Source organism: Drosophila hydei, unplaced genomic scaffold (assembly GCF_003285905.1).
Source record: "Drosophila hydei strain 15085-1641.00,03,60 unplaced genomic scaffold, DhydRS2 tig00008116-arrow-pilon, whole genome shotgun sequence".
Lineage (NCBI taxonomy): Eukaryota > Metazoa > Arthropoda > Insecta > Diptera > Drosophilidae > Drosophila > Drosophila hydei.
The window spans coordinates 2298383-2319019 of record NW_022045829.1 but is presented as its reverse complement, the minus strand read 5'-3'; the positions used below and the strand labels follow the sequence as shown (position 1 = coordinate 2319019).

At 39.8% G+C, this 20637-nt stretch overlaps 6 protein-coding genes across 7 annotated transcripts; 3 read left to right on the top strand and 3 right to left on the bottom strand.

Annotated features, from left to right (window-relative positions):
* Nucleotides 1-2857: 2857 nt before the first annotated feature.
* On the bottom strand, nucleotides 2858-5053 carry LOC111596196 (retinoid-inducible serine carboxypeptidase-like). The gene is made up of 3 exons (XM_023310307.2): nucleotides 4907-5053; nucleotides 3938-4843; nucleotides 2858-3210 (listed from the first exon to the last, which is right to left on the bottom strand). Exons 1-3 carry the CDS (start codon nucleotides 4989-4991, stop codon nucleotides 2915-2917), a joined length of 1287 nt encoding a protein of 428 aa, XP_023166075.1. The 5' UTR covers nucleotides 4992-5053; the 3' UTR covers nucleotides 2858-2914.
* A 4774-nt stretch (nucleotides 5054-9827) lies between these two features.
* LOC111596195 lies at nucleotides 9828-11487 on the top strand. 2 transcript variants are annotated; one of them, XM_023310305.2, is made up of 5 exons: nucleotides 9828-9919; nucleotides 9970-10032; nucleotides 10104-10502; nucleotides 10564-10871; nucleotides 11049-11487. In XM_023310305.2, exons 1-5 carry the CDS (start codon nucleotides 9870-9872, stop codon nucleotides 11306-11308), a joined length of 1080 nt encoding a protein of 359 aa, XP_023166073.1. In that variant the 5' UTR covers nucleotides 9828-9869; the 3' UTR covers nucleotides 11309-11487. The 2 variants fall into 2 exon arrangements, with proteins under 2 accessions (XP_023166073.1, XP_023166074.1); XM_023310306.2 differs by having other exon boundaries at nucleotides 9835-9919; nucleotides 9973-10032.
* A 946-nt stretch (nucleotides 11488-12433) lies between these two features.
* Nucleotides 12434-14092, bottom strand: LOC111596191 (phenoloxidase-activating factor 2-like). Its single transcript, XM_023310296.2, has 2 exons — nucleotides 13640-14092; nucleotides 12434-13171 (listed from the first exon to the last, which is right to left on the bottom strand). The coding sequence occupies exons 1-2, from the start codon at nucleotides 14090-14092 to the stop codon at nucleotides 12434-12436; spliced, it is 1191 nt and encodes a 396-aa protein (XP_023166064.2).
* Nucleotides 14093-15015: 923 nt separating this feature from the next.
* LOC111596193 (phenoloxidase-activating factor 2-like) lies at nucleotides 15016-16221 on the top strand. Its single transcript, XM_030224707.1, has 2 exons — nucleotides 15016-15294; nucleotides 15361-16221. Exons 1-2 carry the CDS (start codon nucleotides 15067-15069, stop codon nucleotides 16219-16221), a joined length of 1089 nt encoding a protein of 362 aa, XP_030080567.1. The 5' UTR covers nucleotides 15016-15066.
* Nucleotides 16222-16431: 210 nt separating this feature from the next.
* On the top strand, nucleotides 16432-18076 carry LOC115483322 (phenoloxidase-activating factor 2-like). The gene is made up of 2 exons (XM_030224706.1): nucleotides 16432-16467; nucleotides 17116-18076. The coding sequence occupies exons 1-2, from the start codon at nucleotides 16432-16434 to the stop codon at nucleotides 17998-18000; spliced, it is 921 nt and encodes a 306-aa protein (XP_030080566.1). The 3' UTR covers nucleotides 18001-18076.
* A 4-nt stretch (nucleotides 18077-18080) lies between these two features.
* Nucleotides 18081-19623, bottom strand: LOC111596192 (phenoloxidase-activating factor 2-like). The gene is made up of 3 exons (XM_023310297.2): nucleotides 19503-19623; nucleotides 19044-19438; nucleotides 18081-18982 (listed from the first exon to the last, which is right to left on the bottom strand). The coding sequence occupies exons 2-3, from the start codon at nucleotides 19428-19430 to the stop codon at nucleotides 18149-18151; spliced, it is 1221 nt and encodes a 406-aa protein (XP_023166065.2). The 5' UTR covers nucleotides 19431-19438; nucleotides 19503-19623; the 3' UTR covers nucleotides 18081-18148.
* Nucleotides 19624-20637: the final 1014 nt, after the last annotated feature.

Here is a 20637-nt window from a genome sequence, read left to right as displayed (position 1 = left end):
TGCTCATCATTTGCAAATTACTATTGTAAAGCAGTTTAGCGTTTTTCCTTCCTTTTTGCGGCATTTTTTTTGTGGTTTGCCAGGTCGTCTCCGTCGACAGAGTGTAAAATATTATGGCGTCAACTGGAAAAGCCACAAATGAAAAACTTGTAATTTAGGTGACAAAAACAACAAGACAAGGGCCAAACACTGCGACAATGTGGAGCACACAAAAAACAGCCTCAAATGGGTTGGCAGCACTGCAAAAAGCGAATAAAAACCATTTGGCAGCACCCCACTTAACAACGCATTGACGCTACTACAGTGCAGGACAGTTGCCTAGGTACGGTTGAAATGCTTATTATTAGTTGAAGATTTGATTTGAGGTAAGACTATATATATTTTATTATCTGATTGATAGATATTTAATTTAAATATACTATGAGTTTTGTAATAATAATAGACTATTATTTTTTTTATATTATATATTTAAATTAAATTCATTTTACGAAAAAACTATTTTTTGTTAACTTCTTCTCTCTATTTAAATATTTACATTTTATTTATTTATTGAGATGTTTTTTTGTATATTGAAGTTCTATAAAAAATATTATTTAAATTAATTATTAATATTAATTAATATTAATAAACTAATATATCATAAAAATATGATTATATTTTCTACTTAAATCTGTTTATTCAGTTTAGCTGCCTGAACAGTTTTTCTGCTTCTGTTTTTCTAATAGCCCAGGCTAAACATAATTTCTCAATAGTTTTCTTTATGGCTAACCTCTCTTTGTGGCCCGTGCTGTTGGCCTCTCTGCCTGTGTGGGCGCTGTCACTGTGTCGTTGCATACTTTTCAGCGAGTCGCCTTTGTTGTTGCTGTTTGCAATTTCACACTCGACTGCATCGCTGCCGATCTGAATGGGAATCAGAAATGTTCTGTGTGTGTGAGCCTCGTCTTGCTAAGCATCTGCAAAAGAGGCGTGGTCGCTGCCCATTGCACTGTTGCAAATTTATTGTGCATATGAATGCACAGCTATCCCTCTCTCTCTCTCTCTCTCTCGCTCTGTCGCTCTGACCCCACTTTATCTCTTGGCGCCTTGCTTTGGCAGTCAGCGAACCCAGCCAATTGCTCGAAAATGACTTTTGGCACGAGTCAGTAGCAAAAAGTGTGCGTGGCAGTGGCAAAGCATGATACTCAGAAAGTTGCAGCTGCAGCTAGAGCTGAAACAGAGGTGGGAGCACAGGCAGCTGTAGCTGAATCTGCACTTGGATACTGCTAATGGACAATCGAAAACGCATTCAACTGACAATTTCGGTTTTTCCCAGCTTTCCCTTTGTGTGTGTGTGTGTTGGCAAATTGATTCCTCTTTTCGGTCTGTTGCGGTTGCTTGGCAGCAGGCACTGTCAACAGGCGTCACCGCTGCTGCCGCCACTAACCACCGCCAGGTGGCGCTCTCATTAAAACTGCACTGGCAACTCCTTCGCGTTGTCAAAAACATTCAAATGCGTGAAGCACAACTTGGAAAGAGGAAAGGCAGTGAAGCCAGAGAAAATCAGTTTGGCTTCTTGTTTTGACTTGCATGAAAAACATTTCTTAATTGCTTTTTCAACTCTAACAACTGAGAGCAAAATAAATGTATAAAAGAAAAATAACAAATGAAAAAATTAAATTGCTTAAAGTTGAAATTAAAAGTATTAAAAATTTTGCACATGCCTGATTAAAGCTTGAACTCATTTATATATGTTTCTGTATGATAATAAAAGACATTTATGCCTAAGCCTAGTATGAAGAGAAGAAGGCGTTTAGCTGCCGCGCTACATATTAGTGTTCTGCTACCATTTAGGTGGATATATCTTTATTTTTTATACATATTTATATTTATATTTCATAATCTAACAACTTAACCTGAAGCCTTTCATAAATCAAAGACTTGCTATTAAAAATTAATATTATTCAAAAGTAACTTGATTGAAAGACTGCATAAAGTTATATCCCATTCCACTTAATATCGAAAAACTCTTGCTGATTTTTACTTCTGCTGCTCATAACTTATAGAATGTCTTTCATCAAGTTTTACTCTGAATCAATTGGTAATGCAATTCTTGATGAACCCGAACGATTCACTCTGACAAATAATTCTGATTCAGCTTTTTCTGCCTCTCTTTCTCTTTCTCTGCCTCCCCCTCACACTCATCTTTTGCAGGCAAACTTTTAAGTTTTTAATTAATTTGTTTTGCTGCGGCTCGAGACACAGACAGAACCAGCAGCAGCAGTAGCAGCAGCAGCAGCAGCAGCTTTTCAACTCAACCACAACTTTTGCTCATTTTTCTCAGAGAAGAAAAGCAAAAGCAGAAAAAAAAAAGGAATGAAGAAGCTGAAAAAAAGGTTAAGTGTTTCCATTTGGCAAACATTTAGTCAGTCCCAAAGAGCTGTCCTGCCCCACTCCAAGCTCCAGCCCAAGTGTATGTGTGTGTGCGAGTTTTAATAGGCTTTTGTGTGGAAAATAAATTGATGCGGTGCACCTGTAAAACGTTACGGCAATAGGCATGCCATGTGGAAAGCAAGTCGTCAGGGGGTATTGGCCAACGTCTGTCTGTGGGCCCTGAGGTAGACCGCATTGTAAACGGGTACCACTCAACATGAGTTCGAGTTAATTTCGAGTAAATTGTTAAAAGATTGGCTGGTCTAGACACAACTTTCAAAGACTTTAGCTAAAGGATTTATTCCTTTATATATGAACATGAGAATTTCAAGAGGAAACTAGAAATTGCGGCACTGTTTTCGTTCGCAATTAGTGCAAGTTGAGTAAAATATTCGTAGGTCGCAGACCCAAGTTTCATTCTAACAACTATGCAAAGTTCTCCTTTTGGAACACGTATTCGTCTCTTAGTGTACTTTATTTGCCAGATATATAGAACATTGAATTATCATCCGAATCCCGTAAACTCGCGCAGTATGTGAGACATGGCAGCGGGATTGTCCTGCTGCACCAGATGTCCCGCGCGATAAACCCAGAACATGCTGAAGCCGCCGCCCTGCTTCTCATAGCCCTCAAGCATGCCATCAATACGCACTGGGCGACGTGTGGCGCTTACATACAAATCCTTGCGATTCCATTCCATGCGATTGATCCAATTGACGGTGCCAGGTGTCGCGCACAGCAGATCCAGCATGCCCGAGTAGACGCCCACGCGTAGCGGCGTCTCATTCAGCAGTCGAGTAACTGTGAACGAGATAAGATTAGCTCAAGTTGAGAGGTCTTTGATATAAAATTAAATATAAATATTGGCTATAATTGTATCTGTGTGTGTCAATTGGACTTAAGATTCTTCAATAGATAGTTAATAGGGAAATAGTTAAACAAGACACATCGGCACCCTATATCTATATCACTTTATAGCTGTCATGGTTTTAATTAATGAAATATTAATTAATTATTATTATTAATATTATGACTGTGAATACTTGTTATAGTGTAGTTGGAAATCGTCTCAAAGCTCATCTAAGAATATATATTAAAACCACTTGATTGAACTTCAAATGAATCTTATATTGGTCTGCCTCTTTGCACATTGAACTTCATTCTATATATGGCTATAATAATATCTGTTATAAATATTATTTATTGCCAATATTTTTTCTTAACAATCAATATATATTAGCAATATATAGCTCTACTATGGGCACAATCTATTGAATTGTTTGAGGTAAATATGAAAATGTTTTTAAGCTTTTTATCGATATGCCACTCAGTACTTCTTAGCTACACTATAAGAAAAGTCCTATCAATATTAAAGCTTAGCCAGAGTAGCAAGGCGAAGGCGATGACAGACCAGCTGATGATAGAGCTTGAAGCATTTTGTAATGGCTGCCAAAAACCAATTAAAATTCCTACATGAATCTCTGATCCGAACTCTTATATGAATAGCCCTTCTCGGTCCACGCATTACCTATATTAACCGCTGGCTTGAAGATGTCGTGGCCCAGCTTAATGAAGACCGTCGCATTTTGTGACATCCACTCGGACATGTGCGTCAGATTCAGTGCCTGGGTAACATTGTTGATCATAAATTCCCTCAACTTGGGATCCTCGCCGTAGCGATAGACATCGTTGATGTGAACGCGATGCTGTGTATTGTAGAGAAACACGCCTCCAGTATATTTCTCGATAACTTCTTGTATGCCCTGATCCATAGCCTGCAGCCATTTGCCGGCATAGACCAGTCTGGCCACCTCGGCGGCAACATGTGCTATGCTCCTATAGCCGTCGTGATCCACAATGCCCAGCTGCAGCAAATAGGGTGCATAGGACAAGGTGCTGTCCAGCGGGGATGTCCATGGATTGCCAACGACTACCGATTGCAGCTGGCACTCCAGGTTTTTGCGCTGCTTGGCAAGCTGCAGCTCGAGCGCGAATTCGGGTGCCATTTTGCCGCCATAGCTCTCCGAGAAGATGTGCAACGGGACGCGTTGAAATTCTGGATGATTGTGCAGAAATGTGCGCATCAGCTTGACCAGATCTTTGGCTATTTGATTATTATCTTTGGCATAGTGACCCTGCGGCTCCACATAGCTGTAGCCCGTGCCCACTGGGCTGTCGATGAACAGAATATTCATATGCTGCACCCAATTGCTGGCGCGCGGCTTGCCCTCGATGTCAATGGGTCCCAGCTGCTCGAAGCAGCCGCAGCCTGTAGAGGCAACGCCGGGTCCACCCTGCAGCCAAATGACCAGCGGCCGTTCCGTATGGGCGCTCACATTGGCCGTCGTGTAGTGCAGCCAGTAGAAGAGATGCGCGCCCTCTCGCACCTCCACATAGGCCCAGTCCTGTTCGCCGGCACCAAAGCCGCGGCGTGCTGACGGTACAAATAACATTTATAGAAAGACAAACTCTGCCAGAAATCTGTATACTCGAGTACCTTGCAGCCAGCCCAGACATTGCAGCAGCACGAGCAGCTGCAGCAGCAGCAGCTGCAGCCTGTGCCAGTTGCTCATCACTAGCATTGCCACGCCCACACAATGAAAAGCACAAGTAACCAGCGCAGACGAACTGCTTCGTTCTATGTTCAAATGCGCACTGAATATACGTGCAGCGTTTATTTTCTTCAATATTCAATTGGCTATTTATAAATTGAAAAACTGTTTTCAATCACATAAACAAAAAAGGTGAACTTTATGGAAAACAAAAAAATTCTTTTGTTGCTCCCAGAGATACCGTGTAAATGGGCTGGATGCAATGGGGTGTACAAGGGCCAGCGAAAGCTGAGAGTGAGTGAGTGAAAGGAAAGCAAAAGTGAGTAAAGTAAGCAAGGAGCAGAAGCTGAGGTGAGTTGAAATATATATTTGATGTTCATATTGCGTAATTTCTTCGAGTGTATTCCATGCGAACTAACTAACTATGCAGATCTATCTATCAATCAATCTATCTAAAGCACATATCCTAGTCGCATAGTCTCTAAGCAGAGAGCATTTATTAGTTGTTTATTCTCAGCTGCTGCTCTCTATTTATTAGCTTTAACTAAAACGCGTCTGTAGCATAAATATTTATATGAAGTGTGCGGGCCGTTTGTCATAATTCGTAGAATTAATCTGATTTTTCTCAGTTTAACAAATGAGCAGATCAAATCTGGTGTATAGACTTAATTGTGTACCTACTTAATTAGGTCAATGATCTTGCATACCCTGCATAACTAGACTAAGAGATGTGTGTCTGCTGTTAAAGCTTTTCTCTTGAGCTGAATGTTAATGGCCCATATTTGTTTCCTTGAACAGTAATTGTATTCAATGGATGCGATTTCCAATTGATTATCATAATTCTGTATTCTCATATAATATCAAACTGATTAAGTTGTCCAAGTTGAACGGCTGCTGATCATCAACAACTAATTAGTGAATGCTTACATAAAATTCGTAATCGAATAACAATTATCCAAAGAAGAAGAAGCTGAGCAAGGCGAGGAAAGGCTGCTGGGCTGGCAAATGACTTTCCCCCGTTGGTTTTTCCAAGAGAGTTGCGGCTCGTCACGTCAACGCACAAGTAATTTTCACACAACTTAACGCCACATATCGTGCATATTAATTATGGTTGGGGGCGGGCGCATGAGCTGCCGTGGTTGCTGTGTGAAATCCAATTTGGTAAGACGACCTATGCCATAGTCACGTAGATTGGCAAACGGGAGAGCCGCTCCAAAGAGCAGGCACATGCTAAATGTCATTTGCTCAAGAGCTCGAGGCATGCGGCCAATGCGTCTGCACGTATGCTACGCAACCAGCACCGGGAGGGTGTACACTGAGCGAAAGCAGATGTGAGCATTTGTATTGCAAATTCACTTGCTAAGACTAAATATAAATTTTGCTACTATTTTATTGAATATTTTTCCATAGCAAAAAAAAATGATTTTCCTCGAATTTCTTTGCCTGAACTTAAATTAAAATCTGCTCAAGCGAGCCTCAACATTTATTCAATTGTTAACTATATTTAAGTCTCTTTAAGATTTCATTATACTCATCACAAAAAGTTCGATTTACACTTGATTTGCGTAGAAAATACGTTTGTAATTCGTGTTTCTTTTGTTGTCTTTCGCTAAGTGTCAACTTTCAATGAGGCTCTTATTGTTGTTGTTGTTGTTGTCGGTTGCCACGTGTACAGACGGCATAGGCTATTGTAGCCATGTCAAGTATTTATAGGTAGAATGCCAGGATTTGGCGCGTCGAGGCCAAAATTTTGGCTCAAAAATTGTTCATGTGAGCGAGAGATGTCGCTTGGGTTTTCGGTCGGCAGTGCTTTCTTGGCCAGGGCCAAAAATAAATTAAATGCCAGCGCTAAACAAAGGCGAAATTCTTCATAAGAAAAATGCGACTTGCCAGCATGAAAGACAGGTGCTACACCTCTTGCAGCTGCTGCTGCTGCTGCTGCTGCTTGAACAGCCAACAGCAAGCAGCTTCAAGCCAAACAAAGGCAAATAAATGAGCGTTAATTAGTAATCAGTCAAATGCACATGTTGCCAACTCCTTATTTATAACAAACACTTTAGCTGTTAGCCATGCAACGCCCCTTCACTCAAGCCTTTATGCCACTGGGAAACACTGAATTCCTTTAAATTTAAAAACTTCCTTTTGCACCTTTATTTTCTATTGAATCTGCCAGGCCGCTGCCAACAAGTTTTTCTATAAATATTTTATTAAGTTTTGAAAGTCAATTAAACATGTTTTGCTTTATACAACACAGGTTTCTGTCGTGTAATAGAGACTCTTTAACAGATATAACACACTTTGATCATGATAGGGGCGCAGGCTTATCAGTCTTATGGAAACACAAGACATTTTAAAGACTTCAATTTAATAGAATACTTCTTTTTATAGAACGAACTTATCTATGCTCAACTCAGTTGTGAGAGCTACAACAGCTAATGTTGAACTGGCATGAATTAGCTATGCTGCACTGCTCTGAGCATGAAGACGAGAAGTTTGAGTTACAGTGAGCTGTTTCGAAGTTACGATTACCGACATTTATTTAAATTTCTTCTCTAATACCTTATGTCTATTGCCACAGGCTTACACTAAATGTCGATCTGGTTGATGTTGGGGATAATCATAAATTTCTCAATGCTCGCGCGTCCACTCCACTTGATGACGTCAGGAGAGTCTTGAATATATTTTATGATTAAATACCTACAGTGTTCATTCATGGCATTCTTTATTTCCAATAACTCAACTCGACTATATATGTACTTTTTATTTTTTATTCACAATTTTTGTCTTGCCTATAAAACGATCATATTCCAATAAACAATATATATTTTTATAAAAAATGTAAAAAAAAAAATTATTTAAAATATTATTTCACTATAAAATGCCAAAATAAAACATTTTTTCTAAATTTTATAAAAATCAAAAACTATTTTCTAAGATAGATTCATTTTTTTGTATAGTTTTTAACAAAATCGGATTTTAATAATTGAAATTCGAGATAAACTGGATAAACTACCCAATGCCTAAAATTCCAATCTAAGAATTTGAAACTGGCTAATAAATATTTTATATGCAGCAAGTTTGACTTTCAATTTTATTTGCCGCTCAATGGGAAAATTAATTTTCTGATATTCTATGCAACATATTTGCAACTAAGCCGCTCACAGCAGCTCACACGGATGGATAAAAATATGTATGTATAAAAAAAAGAGAAAATAGATTAAATGGCTTGTCAAATGGTGGGGAAGGAAAACAATAAAAACAAATTCCAAGCAACAACAACGCAAGGCCCAAAATGTTTAAAGGTGAAAAATTGGCTGATCAAAATGCGAGTCAAAGAGGCAGGCAGCTCCAGTCTGGAGTTGCTCAAGGTGCTTGGCCGTATGACAAGCGTTAACTTTTCAATGTTGACATCCAGCCCGCTTCCACCTGCCACGCCCCCGCCAGCTACGCTTCACAGTCAACGTGTGCTGTTTTGTGCGCTCAATCAATTTTGTCAATTTTCTTTTCCTGTTTTTTCCCAATTTTTTGTTGTTGTTGCTGTTGTTGTGCTACCCTGTATTTGCTGTATGATTCCAAATGATGAGATAGTATTTAGCGTACAGCTAAGTCCTTTAACAGCATCAAAAAAAACTTTTTTCAGAATTTTCTCATATCAAAGCATATATAGAAAACGTATATATGCAGAGCTCTCAAGCTATAAGCAGACTTATTTATTTCAGAATAAATTATGTATACACAGGATATCTTCTAGTCGGCTACCTTTTAGCCTGTTTTATTTTTATTTATTTTTTTTTATTTAGGTACAGCGCGCACGTTTGGTTTATTTATTCCTGCTGCTTGTCGCAGTTGAAGCTGTCTTCATAGCCATTACCGCCTCCTCGCCCCTCTGCGCCTTCTCTTCAGTCGCGCTACTCGACCTTTCGACTATGCTGCTGATGATGATGGCTGCACGTCTCGCAATGCTCTGATGTGTGTTGATATTTGACACTTTATTATGTGCACATCATCAATTTTGAAATTATTGTCAATGTACCGATAGATTGAAGAGCACAACAATATGCGCGATAAGACCAAGTTGTCGATGTAGCACAGACTCTCTAGACATATAGATCGAAAAATATATAAGCTAGACCAGAAACCACTTGAGATTATGCGAGCGTTCGCCTGAAAGTTTTTAAATTTTTAAATTAATTGAAACAAGTTTTTAAATAAATATGTTAAAAATAAGAACAGGAATAGCATAAGTTAAACTAAGCCGAGGAAGCTATAAAGAGTATGTTCTCAAGTGAGTAGAAGTAGTTTGAGGCATTGCAGCATATTTATGTTTCTATAAGCTCAACTCTTCCTTTCTTTGTACTCTTTTATAAGTACTTATAAGTACTTGTACTTCCACTAACAATGCCAACTGCCTAATGCCTAAAGGTTGTTTGCCAAATAGAAAAAATATATCTTCAACAGCTTAACAGCAAAAATACCTAAGTCTAAAGTCTAAGCTGAATACACTAAAAGATATTTATAATTGCTTAAATATCTTAAAACTAAGTACTAGAGATACTCTGGACGCACATCTTCCTCATGTTGCCATAATCCATCTTTCCACGTTCAAGCTTGAACTGCAGCTTACACTGAACTCATTTTGAACTACTTAACTTCAGCTGATTAACAATAAGTCTTGAACTAATTACGTTTAACTAAAAAGTTAGAAAAGTGAAATCGTCTTGATCATGGCAACAGAAGGCGACGAATTTTAATTTTAATTTTATTTACAACAACAACTTCATGACACAAAACAATACAATACAAAAAAAAAAAAACTAAAAATCAACACTAACAAAAAATTATAAAACAGAAAAATTGTCAAAAATAGCAATATAAATATAAATAATACAATTAACATAATTACACAAAATGCTGCAGTTTCCGCGGCAAAAAATAAAATTTTCAGTGGCTAATTTAAGGTAAGAGATGAGATACAAGAGAAACATTCTATTTTAATTGCTATGTTCAGCAGCGGCACAGAGGGCAATGAGGCCGACAGTTCGTGCGAGTCGCTACAGAAATTGCTTTCGCGGTGCGTACAGTTGCTTGAATGAAATATTTCAGTATTTAAGTAGCCAATGATCTATCTATCAAATCTATCAGCACCTCACTGCTGATACTCGACCATAAACATTTTGTAGCCGCACGCACCATTCAGTCGATATGGCGAGCCCGACGCCTGCGCGAACAGCTCCGTCGCGAAAAAAACTCTGCCCGCACAATACAAAGATGGTGGCGAGGCTTTCACCAACGCAAACGTTTATTTTCCATCATCGAGGAGAAGGTGCAGCAAAGCACTATCGCCCACTACAATAAGGAGGCAACCAAGATACAGGCATATTTTCGTGGCTGGTTCACACGACAAACAGTCCACGACATGCACAGTCTGCTACGCATGCAAAACAATGCAGCCGAGGAGCTGCTCAATTGTGTGGCCTACAGGCTGCATCATCTGCTGCGCACCTATTCGGTACCTGGCATCTACTCGTTGCGTGATTCACAGTGAGTCACTGTCCTACTCAAAGTCTGCCCTATGCTCACTCTCTCCCTCGCTTGCCCACAGCTGTCTATCGAAGGTGGAAAAGCTGTTGGACAGCATTACGTACCGTTTTCTCAATGATAGCGTTATCCATCGTCATGTGTTTAAGTCGGATGTAACAAAACGTCATAACTATCAGTTTAATCAAAACAGCCTATATACGAACGTGCCTTTTTCGGGACCCAATTATAATGCCGCTTGCAAAACGCATCTCGAGGACAGTTTGTTTCCCTCCAAAAAGATGGAAGCGTGTATGTACAAGGTCATTAGGGAATATGAAAAATCGTTGGCCGACCCCAAAGTGGCTGAGACACACAAGATAATATTTAATCGTGAGTAGTTGTCAAAGAAGAGTCAATTCTTAGTCAGTCATAAACTATTGATCTGCTAAGCTCTGCATGTCTGTCCGCATGTCCTTCGACTTCAGCGAGTTAAACTAGTGCCAACTGCAAATTTTAGTTTACTCTCTCTAAGCCTCTCTATATCTACCCCACTTCCTTTTCACCCAGGTCGGGCCCAGGAGCAAACGAAAATGATCTGGCAGAATATAGGCAAGGTGCGAGGCAATTTTTGCGGCGATGTCATCGACAGCATGCGTAAATGGAATATTTGGGATGATGAGAACCTAAATATAAACCGCAACATCTATCTCGATCCCAACGATCTCAAAAATTTTCTTGACGATGCCGAACGCCTTCTAAACAAGTATACAGTGTCATGTTATTGCCGTCAAGAAGATCTGCCAAAAATAGAAGATCAAGGGCGATAGATCACTCGTGTTTGGGCATCTGTGTCGTATCGCGAACCTGCACGAATCGACGCAACTTTTTTCACGTGGAAAGAGTGCAGTTGGCTCATGCGTGCTCGTTGATACGACTCAAACGAACTGACACGATGGCATTGAACAAGTTTCAGATTCAAAATGTAGTGTCTAAAAGGTAGTATAGAAACGAATATATATAGATACATATATGTATTCTCGAACCAACTTGTTTCTTTTATATTATATACATAATCAACATTGAAATTTATTTATATATAGAAAATGATTTAGTTGAGCTTAAAAATTAAATACAGTTTTGAACTGCTTTTATTCAACAGAATAAATGAAATTTTTACATTTCGCTACTTTATTTCTGCTAACACAGAGGCATAGTCATACATACACACACAGCCACACACTTGCCACAGTCAAGGGGCACATTTGGCGCGCCGCAAAGTATGCAATCAATTTTGATAGCCCACATGCAGCGCATGGGCGTGGCCCGGCCGCTCAACGCCCAGCATTGGCAATGCAATGTTTTACTAATAATTTTCAATATAATCAGCACCTGCGACGAGCAAAAAGGAAGCCGACAAATGTTGCTAATGTATAAACATTTGTGCGAATAAAAACTGAAATGGCCCAGCTAGCGAGACGGCTCAGACGCGACGGGCGGTCCATATGTGACTGTGTGTGTGTGTGTGTGTGTGTGTGTGTGTATGTGTGTGCGTGCATGCCACATTTACGTGGCATCCTTTCAGAGTGCCAGAGTCGTGGCAGTCCGTAATGCGTTACGGTTACGGCGTTAATTTCACCACATGCGGTTCCTGATGGCAAACGATTGGTAGGACCAACGACTGCTTATGGCCAAATCTTGAAACGCCGGCAAAAGAACTGATGCGATGCGACTTGCAAATTTTTTTACGTAAGGTAAGTACTCTACTTGCCACAGTGAAAGCGAATCAAATATGATAAATTATGTTCGAATAGAATTCTTATGCTGCAGGCAAAGGAAACTCTCCTTTCCATTTTATTATATTTATATAACTTAGATATATATATATATATATATTATATTTTAATAAAAATTTCAACTTCGATTAATTATATTAAATATAGTTAAATAATATGTCAAAATCTCGCGGTTTCATCTTGAATCCAAGTCAGAAATTTTGTGACGTTCGTAAACATGATGTTAGCATCTATTCCGTCCCCATGGCTCCAGATTCCAACTTGGTAATATCGATCGTCACTCTCATTGATCTTGGGACACACGAGCGCCGCTCCCGTGGCATATTTGAGAGTTCGCTGATGACCTTTGCCGCAGATGAGACCATCAGCTGTGCCGTTGGCACATTTCATAAGGTTCATCGTCATGCTGGTCATTAGTTGACGTCCACGCTTGAGCCTGTCATTCCAGCCAACCACACGGCAGCTCCCCAAATTGAAAAGCCCATTTTCGGGCAAGCAGATAAGCCCAATGTGGGGCACCAGATTGAATTTGGCTTTGAGTATGAGCAAAGCGATATTATTTCGCTGTGCCAACATGGAAACAGTCCTGTTGACCTCACGCTCTTGATAAGGTAGAATCTCGTTCTCTGTCGCAATATCCCAGTCACCAGCCCTGACCTTTAAGTCTGTTAGCATATTCACCTCCATGGCCGTGCTAAGTACTACGCGTGAGGCAATAAGCGAGCCACCGGTCAGAAACACGTTCGATTTCCTGAAGACGCCCACTATCCAGGGGAATTCCCCGAAGTTAGCATGCTCCGCGTTTCGGCTAACAATGTTCATGTAAACGCCTTTTGAATTGGTGTCGCCGCATCGAGGCCACTCTGATTCCACGGCAATGGGCAGGCTATCGTTGCGCTTTAATAGGAAGATAAAGAAATTTGGATATAAGTGGGAGAGAGAGAGAGAGAGTAAAATATACATAAAATAAAATGAGAGGGAGGAAAAGAGATTAAAATAAATAATATAATGATAGAGAAAAAAGAGAGAGGGAAAGATAGAGAGCGACAAAGAGAGCATGAAAGGAATAACTATAACGATCGATAGAGAAAGAGATAGAGAGACAAAAAGAGAGAACAAGTAATATTTACGGATAAATAGAATGATCGAGATAGTGAAAGCAATTGAGAGAGAAAGAGACTGAGATTGAGCACGAGAGAGAGAGCAAGCTATCACTGACTGCGGGTAAAAATAGGAAACGAGATATAGAAGTGGACTGCTTTGATTAGAAGGTTGGAAAAGGAGTAATTCAAATACGTCCAACAAATATAAATGTCAAATGAAATTTATAATTTCTCCTATGAATGCAATATAATTTTTTCGTACGATTTGCGCTGTATTGCAGCAGACCTCCAGATAGTGGCAGTTGTTTGGGGCATTTAAGTCAATGACATATTTGTTTTGTTTCTTCTTTTGATCTTGGCAATTCCAATGTTTGACGCAAATAATATTCTCACTATTTCCACATTTGGGAATTGGCTTATTGATTGGCGCTGTTGTTGTTGTTGTTGTTGTCGACGCTCTGGTAGGTGCTGGTGTTGTGCTGGTGGTCTTTGTCGTGTCAGAGGGGAAGTTCACCGATTCATATAGTTTTTCCAGTTTCTTGAAAGTGTCATTGACAGCTGATTCAAACTCAGTTACAGATCGTTTATTCTTCACCAAACTGATAATGTTTCCGATTAATTCAGTCCTATAAGATTCCAACTGATTCACTTCTTTAAAAAAGTCATCCAATGAAAAATCTTGGGCTACTACGCCCAGGCAAATGGTACTCAACATTAAGCACAACCCATATCTTAGAAACATCATCTTGAATAATTTCAGCAATATAATTTCAACTATTAGCGTAGATTATTTATGCAAAATTACGGAGAACTGTCAGTATTTGTGGTATATTCTGCTGATAACACATTGTGGTTTGTTGCTGACATTTAATCTACTTTATATTATAATATAATTATATATGCAGTAGAACAAAGCACAATTCTTAAAATAAAATAAGCCGAGAGCTGCACTCGCCGCAAGGCCAACTTTAATACTAAATCCAATTGCGAGATATTCGCTACTTAAACCGGAAATCATATGGTATACACTGAAAACAATGAATTGACAGAAATAACTGGATATCGAAAGCATTTAGCATTCCATTCCATTCTACGACCCTGAATAATTTCGGGTTTGAAGTGCAGCACATTGACATTGCGTGCGTGCAAATTCGCCAAGCCACAGTCGATGTCCCAAGCAGCAATGCCAGCCTAGTAGTATTGATTGGGGCTACCTGGAATGGGGCAGACGGGAGGGCTACAACTGTTGCCTACGCAGACTGCGATACCTTTCAAGATCTCAAGATCAAGATTGTAAAATGGATTGTATATTTGCCGCAGTTTGTCATGGCATTTGGTATGTGGAAGCACGGGCGCGGTGATCTTTCTGAGAACTGAATTACATGGTGACTGTGCAGCGACTGTCGTCGAAACTTGCGCTAGCACCGGGCAGGCAGATGGGCGAAATGTGCACTCTCTCTAGACGGCCAATATACTCGTATTATACGTATGCAAAAATAAAAATAAATATATACGAATAATAAGAAAGTCAAGAATGGGGTCATTTTTCTTATCATGCTCAGACACATACACACACTATTAAGTAGAATTTATTCAGTCTTTTCGAGCAGAGTAGTAAGACTACTCAGTGCATGATCTTCATTCACATCAAACGGTTCGCGATTCACGACTTTGCTTTTCTTTAACGAAATGTTCAAATTGTACGGCTGTTTGCTAGGCCTTCTCCTAGCCACTACTCAACAGAGCACTGTTGTTTCTGCGGAACTATGTCAGTATCCAAAGGTGTGCGTGCCACGAATGTTATGCGTTAACAACCAAACCGTAACGACAGACGCACAAGGCGTCATCGGTTTTCGGAGAGTGCCACCGGCTGTTGAATGTGAGCCCTTACAGAAATGTTGCTTACTGAAGAATGTGGTAAAGCAAAATAATGTTATTCAAATATATTAGTTTTGACCCTCAATTCTATCAAAAACTCACCAGCCACCGATCGTGACGGAGAACCACGAGCCCGGACTCTGCGGCATGCGCAATCCGAATGGGGTAAGAGAAACACCTGTGAAAGCTCAGCACGACGAGTCGAAGTTTGGTGAATTCAATTGGGTGGTGTCCGTACTGACGTCCAGTTACTGCAAAAGCAAAGCTCAGATATGTGGGTATACAAGTGTGGGCAGTGGAAGCCTGCTTACTCCCAGAGTGGTGCTGACTGCAGCTCACATCTTAAATCATAGAACTGCCAGCGAACTGCAAGTGCGGGCGGGAGAATGGGATAACCAAAACGAGTTTGAAGAACTGCCATATCAGAACCAAACTGTGTTAAGTTTAATCACTCATGAGGATTTCAATCACCTAAACGGTTACTATGACATATCCATACTGATTCTGCGCTCACCATTTCAACTAAATGACCATATTGGCACCATTTGCTTGCCCAGCCCTCAAGCCAACTTCGAATTGAGTAGATGCACCGTCACGGGTTGGGGCAAACGTAAAATAAGTGATTTAAGTTATCCAAACATCATGAAGAAGATCGAAATGCCATTCGTGGACAGGGACAAGTGCCAACAGCAGCTGCGTGATAATACTCGTGTGGGACAATATTTTGAGCTGCACGAAAGCTTTGTGTGTGCCGGCGGCGAGAAGGACAAGGATGCCTGCTTTGGCGATGGCGGCTCCCCCCTTGTCTGTCCCATAGCCAATTACAACGATCGCTATCAGCTGGTCGGCTTGGTGTCTTGGGGCTTGCACTGTGGCACAGAGAATGTGCCCGGTGTTTATACGAATGTTCCAATGATGGTACCCTGGATTAAACAGCAGCTCAATCTGCGTTCAATAACAATCTGAATACTGTTTCTTGAATAATAATAAATAAATATAATATTGAGCTTGCATAGATATGATTGATTTATTGAAATAGATATAAAAGAACTTTCAGCTTCCTACTTCTGATTAATTCACAGAATTATTGATATTTGACGTTTCATACTTATTGCTAAAGTCTAGTTGTGTTTTAACTGAATGCAAATCTGAACGAATATTTGTGAAGAATGTTGAATGTTTCAAATTCATCCCAGAGAAATATACGGAAACGTAAGTCGAGTTGCTGAGCTGAGTCTTGCATATCTTCAGAAGATCATCAAATGGGGTTTTATATATAACTACTTATTATTTATTATAATGAAACAGATTAGGTTACTAAAGGGAAAACAAATGGGTTTTCTTTATGGTCTTGTTGACATTACAGAACTTCTCAACAAGGAAACGCCAGAAGCCCGTGAAGAGCTGTACATATATAAACGCAAATATACTGACACATGTTCACACATGATAATGTATAATCAGTAAAGTCTGAGTAGGTTCTTTCGCTTTGAGATCGACTGCAACTCTTCAGCAATTTGAGGCACACGCAGCGTAGAATTAAAATTCATATCATTCGGTTCGTGACGCTCTCGGCTTGCGCTTACTATACTAAATGGAAAATGCATTTGGTTTCTGGGGCTGCTTGCTTCTTTTGGCAAGTGCTCAACATAGCACTGCTCCATCAATAGAATGCGGACATCAAATGAAATGTACACCTCGACATTTGTGCGATAACAATAATGCCAGAATAAAAGACGGACGAGCTGTAGTCGATTTTCGCTCAGACGAATTCGTGGGTAATAATCATAGCTGCAACTATTTCCAAATATGCTGCCCAGTGAAGGATGTGGTAAGAGTATTAAAACTGAATCTCATTAGTTCCGATGCTCATCTCGATGTGACGCTCTCCAGAGGACAATCGCCACGGAACAGCATGTGTCCGGGCTCTGTGGTGTCAGCAATCCGAAAGGCATCAGATTGACAGTTGTAAATACTCAGCACAGTGAGTCGCAGTTTGGTGAATTCCCTTGGATGGTGGCCATACTGAGCCATAGCTGCATAGACACTTCTCACACATGTGGGCATACACTTGTGGGTGGTGGCAGTCTGCTTGCTCCCGATGTGGTGTTGACCGCTGCTCACATCTTTACAACTTTCAAGAACGACAACGTGGTGGCGCGAGCTGGCGAATGGGACAGCCAGAACACGTTTGAGCTTCTGAAACATCAAGATCGTGAGGTGAAGGAGATCAATATACACCCCGATTTCAACAGTGCAAACGGCTTTTATGACATAGCTCTACTAATTCTGAGCTCGCCATTTGACTTAGACGAGCATATTGGTACCATATGCTTGCCCAGTCCCCAAGCCCACCTAGATTTGAATAAATGCATTGTCACGGGCTGGGGCAGACTTAAATTAGATGATTTAAAGTCTCCCAACATCATGAAGAAAATCGAACTGCCATTTGTGAACAGGACCAAGTGCCAAGAGCAGCTGCGTGATAATACTCATCTGGGACAATATTTTGAGCTGCACGAAAGCTTCGTGTGTGCCGGCGGCGAGAAGGACAAGGATGCCTGCTTTGGCGATGGTGGCTCCCCCCTTGTCTGTCCCATAGCCAATTACAACGATCGCTATCAGCTGGTCGGCTTGGTGTCTTGGGGCTTGCACTGTGGCGCAGAGAATGTGCCCGGTGTTTATGCGAATGTTCGCATGATGGTACCCTGGATCAGACACGAAATAAGATTGCTATCTGAGTAAACATCTATGAAGAAGCAATCAATTTGCAATGATAAAGCTATTACAAATATATATTTTCGAAAAGATTAAAAATATAATTTCGTTTTTAACTACGGCTATTGCTATGTGGAGCTATTTTTTCAGCATAGCGACTTAGATATCTAAGTGATTATAGAGTATAGAATTGCTTATCAATGCCCAACCTATCGAGTTCTTTGATAACCCAGGACAGGAGATATGAAACATTTGTGTAGACAGCGGGCACATTGTCCATGGCGCAACGGACCCCCCATGCCACAATGCCTGTCTGGTAGTATCGATCGGGATTGCCCAAGATGGGACAGACGAGGGGAGCTCCGCCATCGCCCAGGCAGGAATCGAAACCTGCCTTGCCGCCTGCGCACATGTAGCTCGGGTGAACATGTGAGGGAGGAATTCGTACAGCTAGCAGCTTTTCAAGGCATTCGTCACGAGGTACGATGGGCACGGTTACCTCCTTAAGAACGTGTTCATACCTCGCGCCTAGGGTCTTTTGGCCCCAGCCCGTGACAATGCAGTTTGAATAATCAAATTTGGCATTGGCACTGGGCAGACAGATGGGCGAGATGTGTGGATTGTTGCTGAAGCTGTTATCAAGAACAAGCAAGGCTATATTGTTAGTCTTGGTTGTCTTGGAGTAACTGTCATGGAGTAGTATCTCGCTAACATTGCGATCTATATGTGGATAGCGTTCCAGCTCTGAGTTCATATCCCACTCGCCAGCACGAATCAGCAGCTTTTCCGCATCTATACTGTCAACCTTGTGAGCTGCAGTCAGCACAATTTTTGGCGACAAAATCGAACCGCCTCCAAAATAAGTTTTCTCCGGCTTCAACATGATGGCCACCATCCAGGGAAATTCACCAAACTCAGCTTTCTGATTCAAACTGACGCCATTCACATGCCGAATGCCACACGCCGCTTGCTCGTCCTCGCCCATATCATTGTCGATGGACATATTGATCTGAAAGAGTTTTAATAAGTTTTTTTTTATCAAGTCTCGATTGATTCATCAATGTGCATACTTTGTCTATGGGACAGCAGGTTTCCAAATAGTTACACGCATTATTATTTGCATTTCGAAGTTGGATTATGTTATTCCCGTCTTTATTAAGCGTTTTGAATTTACAATTCGTTAGCGGAACACATACGTGGTTAGGCTCGCACGAAACTTGCACTGGTTTATTTGTATTTTGTTGGCATGTTCCAGTAGATGAAAGGTTTGAGGTGAATGTTTCGAATAGAGCTCTTAACTGCTCAACCTGCTGTGCAGTGGGTGTCAAGATACTTCTTATTTTTGCTTGCAATTCAACTTTGAGAGCGTCTTCCGAACTCTGTGGTTTGTTATCTTGAGCCGCAGTTGCGAAGCTAAGTAGCAGGACAACTGCTATCAAACGAAATATCTGCTGCATTTTGACACCTGCAATGATAGAAATGTTTTTAATAAATGAATGTTAAACCATATTAGCGCTTTTATTGCCTACCCAAAGTTTTTCTAAAACTGCAGTATCTAAAAAAACTTCAGTGATTAATTATTACGAATATTTCAACTTTTAACTCTGGACTTCGAGGCAAATAATATGCACCAAACGGTTGTCTGACATCTCAGACTATACTAACTGAAATGTGTGCTGGCTTCCACTTAAATATTCGCGATGACAAGAGATGTATACAGTCATAAATGACAGCGCATAAACGGCGATAACCTCTGCTCTTTCATTTGCCTATATATACTCTCGTATATATATTTATGTTTATCATACGTATTAATCTTTTAGTTTCCACAATATGCTTCATATTAGCAGAATATGTTGCCTGAAATACAAAGATATAGAGAGCAAAGAAATGAGAATGCAGCATGGCAAAACAGAGTAAACAAAACGCTACAATTAAAATAAATGTTTGCTTATATTTAAAATGAATAATAGTAAATATATACATACAATTTTTATATTATTGTATACTTAAATTTCTATAGCAAAAATAAATGTAAAGAGCATCACAACTTCAATAATAATTTATACTCGTATATCGCAACAACTAAGAAGTCACAAAGCAAAACAATTAGCCACAAGTGTTGTGTGTTATTGACAATTAAGTCAACAAATTGGTGTAACCAGTGTAACATATGTGAGCAAATGAGTTCTGAACAAGCATAATGACAAGATATAGTTTTTCCCAGGCTCCACAATTAAGCATTAATAGAAGGCATATATATTATATATTATGCATTTATTAACTGCAGATGCGCCACGAGCTCACTTGAAGTTATATATAAATATAAAAAATATATTATTTAATATATATTAAATATAAAGTTCAAATAAATATATTTCGTAAGCATATATACATATAAATACATATATGTATGTAGTTTTAATATTGTTACAAATTAAATATTTTGCTATAACCATAAGTTAGTATGTATTTTTAAAATATTGTGAGATACAAATATTTATATTATTATCAGTTTATATATTTTTAATTACATTTTAGATTAATTCTTAGTAATTCTTAAGCTTCGCTTTGCTGCACATATTTTCGTTTTCAAACGAGTTTTTCAGCTTATGCAGCAAAACGAACGGTACTCTTTGAATGTTCGAGTTTTTCAGGCTTTCT

What these genes read in the sequence shown, in the direction of transcription:
- LOC111596196 (XM_023310307.2), bottom strand. Translation starts at nt 4,991, where the DNA reads ATGCTAGTGATGAGCAACTGGCACAGGCTGCAGCTGCTGCTGCTGCAG. An exon ending in ATGTCTGGGCTGGCTGCAAG is followed by an intron (nt 4,844 to 4,906) that starts GTACTCGAGTAT and finishes TTGTACCGTCAG; the next exon opens with CACGCCGCGGCTTTGGTGCC. An exon ending in CAAGCCAGCGGTTAATATAG is followed by an intron (nt 3,211 to 3,937) that starts GTAATGCGTGGA and finishes TCTCGTTCACAG; the next exon opens with TTACTCGACTGCTGAATGAG.
- LOC111596195 (XM_023310305.2), top strand. Translation starts at nt 9,870, where the DNA reads ATGCTGCAGTTTCCGCGGCAAAAAATAAAATTTTCAGTGGCTAATTTA. An exon ending in TTTTCAGTGGCTAATTTAAG is followed by an intron (nt 9,920 to 9,969) that starts GTAAGAGATGAG and finishes TGCTATGTTCAG; the next exon opens with CAGCGGCACAGAGGGCAATG. An exon ending in TACTCGTTGCGTGATTCACA is followed by an intron (nt 10,503 to 10,563) that starts GTGAGTCACTGT and finishes GCTTGCCCACAG; the next exon opens with CTGTCTATCGAAGGTGGAAA.
- LOC111596191 (XM_023310296.2), bottom strand. Translation starts at nt 14,092, where the DNA reads ATGTTGAGTACCATTTGCCTGGGCGTAGTAGCCCAAGATTTTTCATTG. An exon ending in GCTGCAATACAGCGCAAATC is followed by an intron (nt 13,172 to 13,639) that starts GTACGAAAAAAT and finishes TTCCTATTAAAG; the next exon opens with CGCAACGATAGCCTGCCCAT.
- LOC111596193 (XM_030224707.1), top strand. Translation starts at nt 15,067, where the DNA reads ATGTTCAAATTGTACGGCTGTTTGCTAGGCCTTCTCCTAGCCACTACT. An exon ending in GTTGCTTACTGAAGAATGTG is followed by an intron (nt 15,295 to 15,360) that starts GTAAAGCAAAAT and finishes AAAACTCACCAG; the next exon opens with CCACCGATCGTGACGGAGAA.
- LOC115483322 (XM_030224706.1), top strand. Translation starts at nt 16,432, where the DNA reads ATGTTTCAAATTCATCCCAGAGAAATATACGGAAAC. An exon ending in CCAGAGAAATATACGGAAAC is followed by an intron (nt 16,468 to 17,115) that starts GTAAGTCGAGTT and finishes GAATCTCATTAG; the next exon opens with TTCCGATGCTCATCTCGATG.
- LOC111596192 (XM_023310297.2), bottom strand. Translation starts at nt 19,430, where the DNA reads ATGCAGCAGATATTTCGTTTGATAGCAGTTGTCCTGCTACTTAGCTTC. An exon ending in CCTGCTGTCCCATAGACAAA is followed by an intron (nt 18,983 to 19,043) that starts GTATGCACATTG and finishes AAACTCTTTCAG; the next exon opens with ATCAATATGTCCATCGACAA.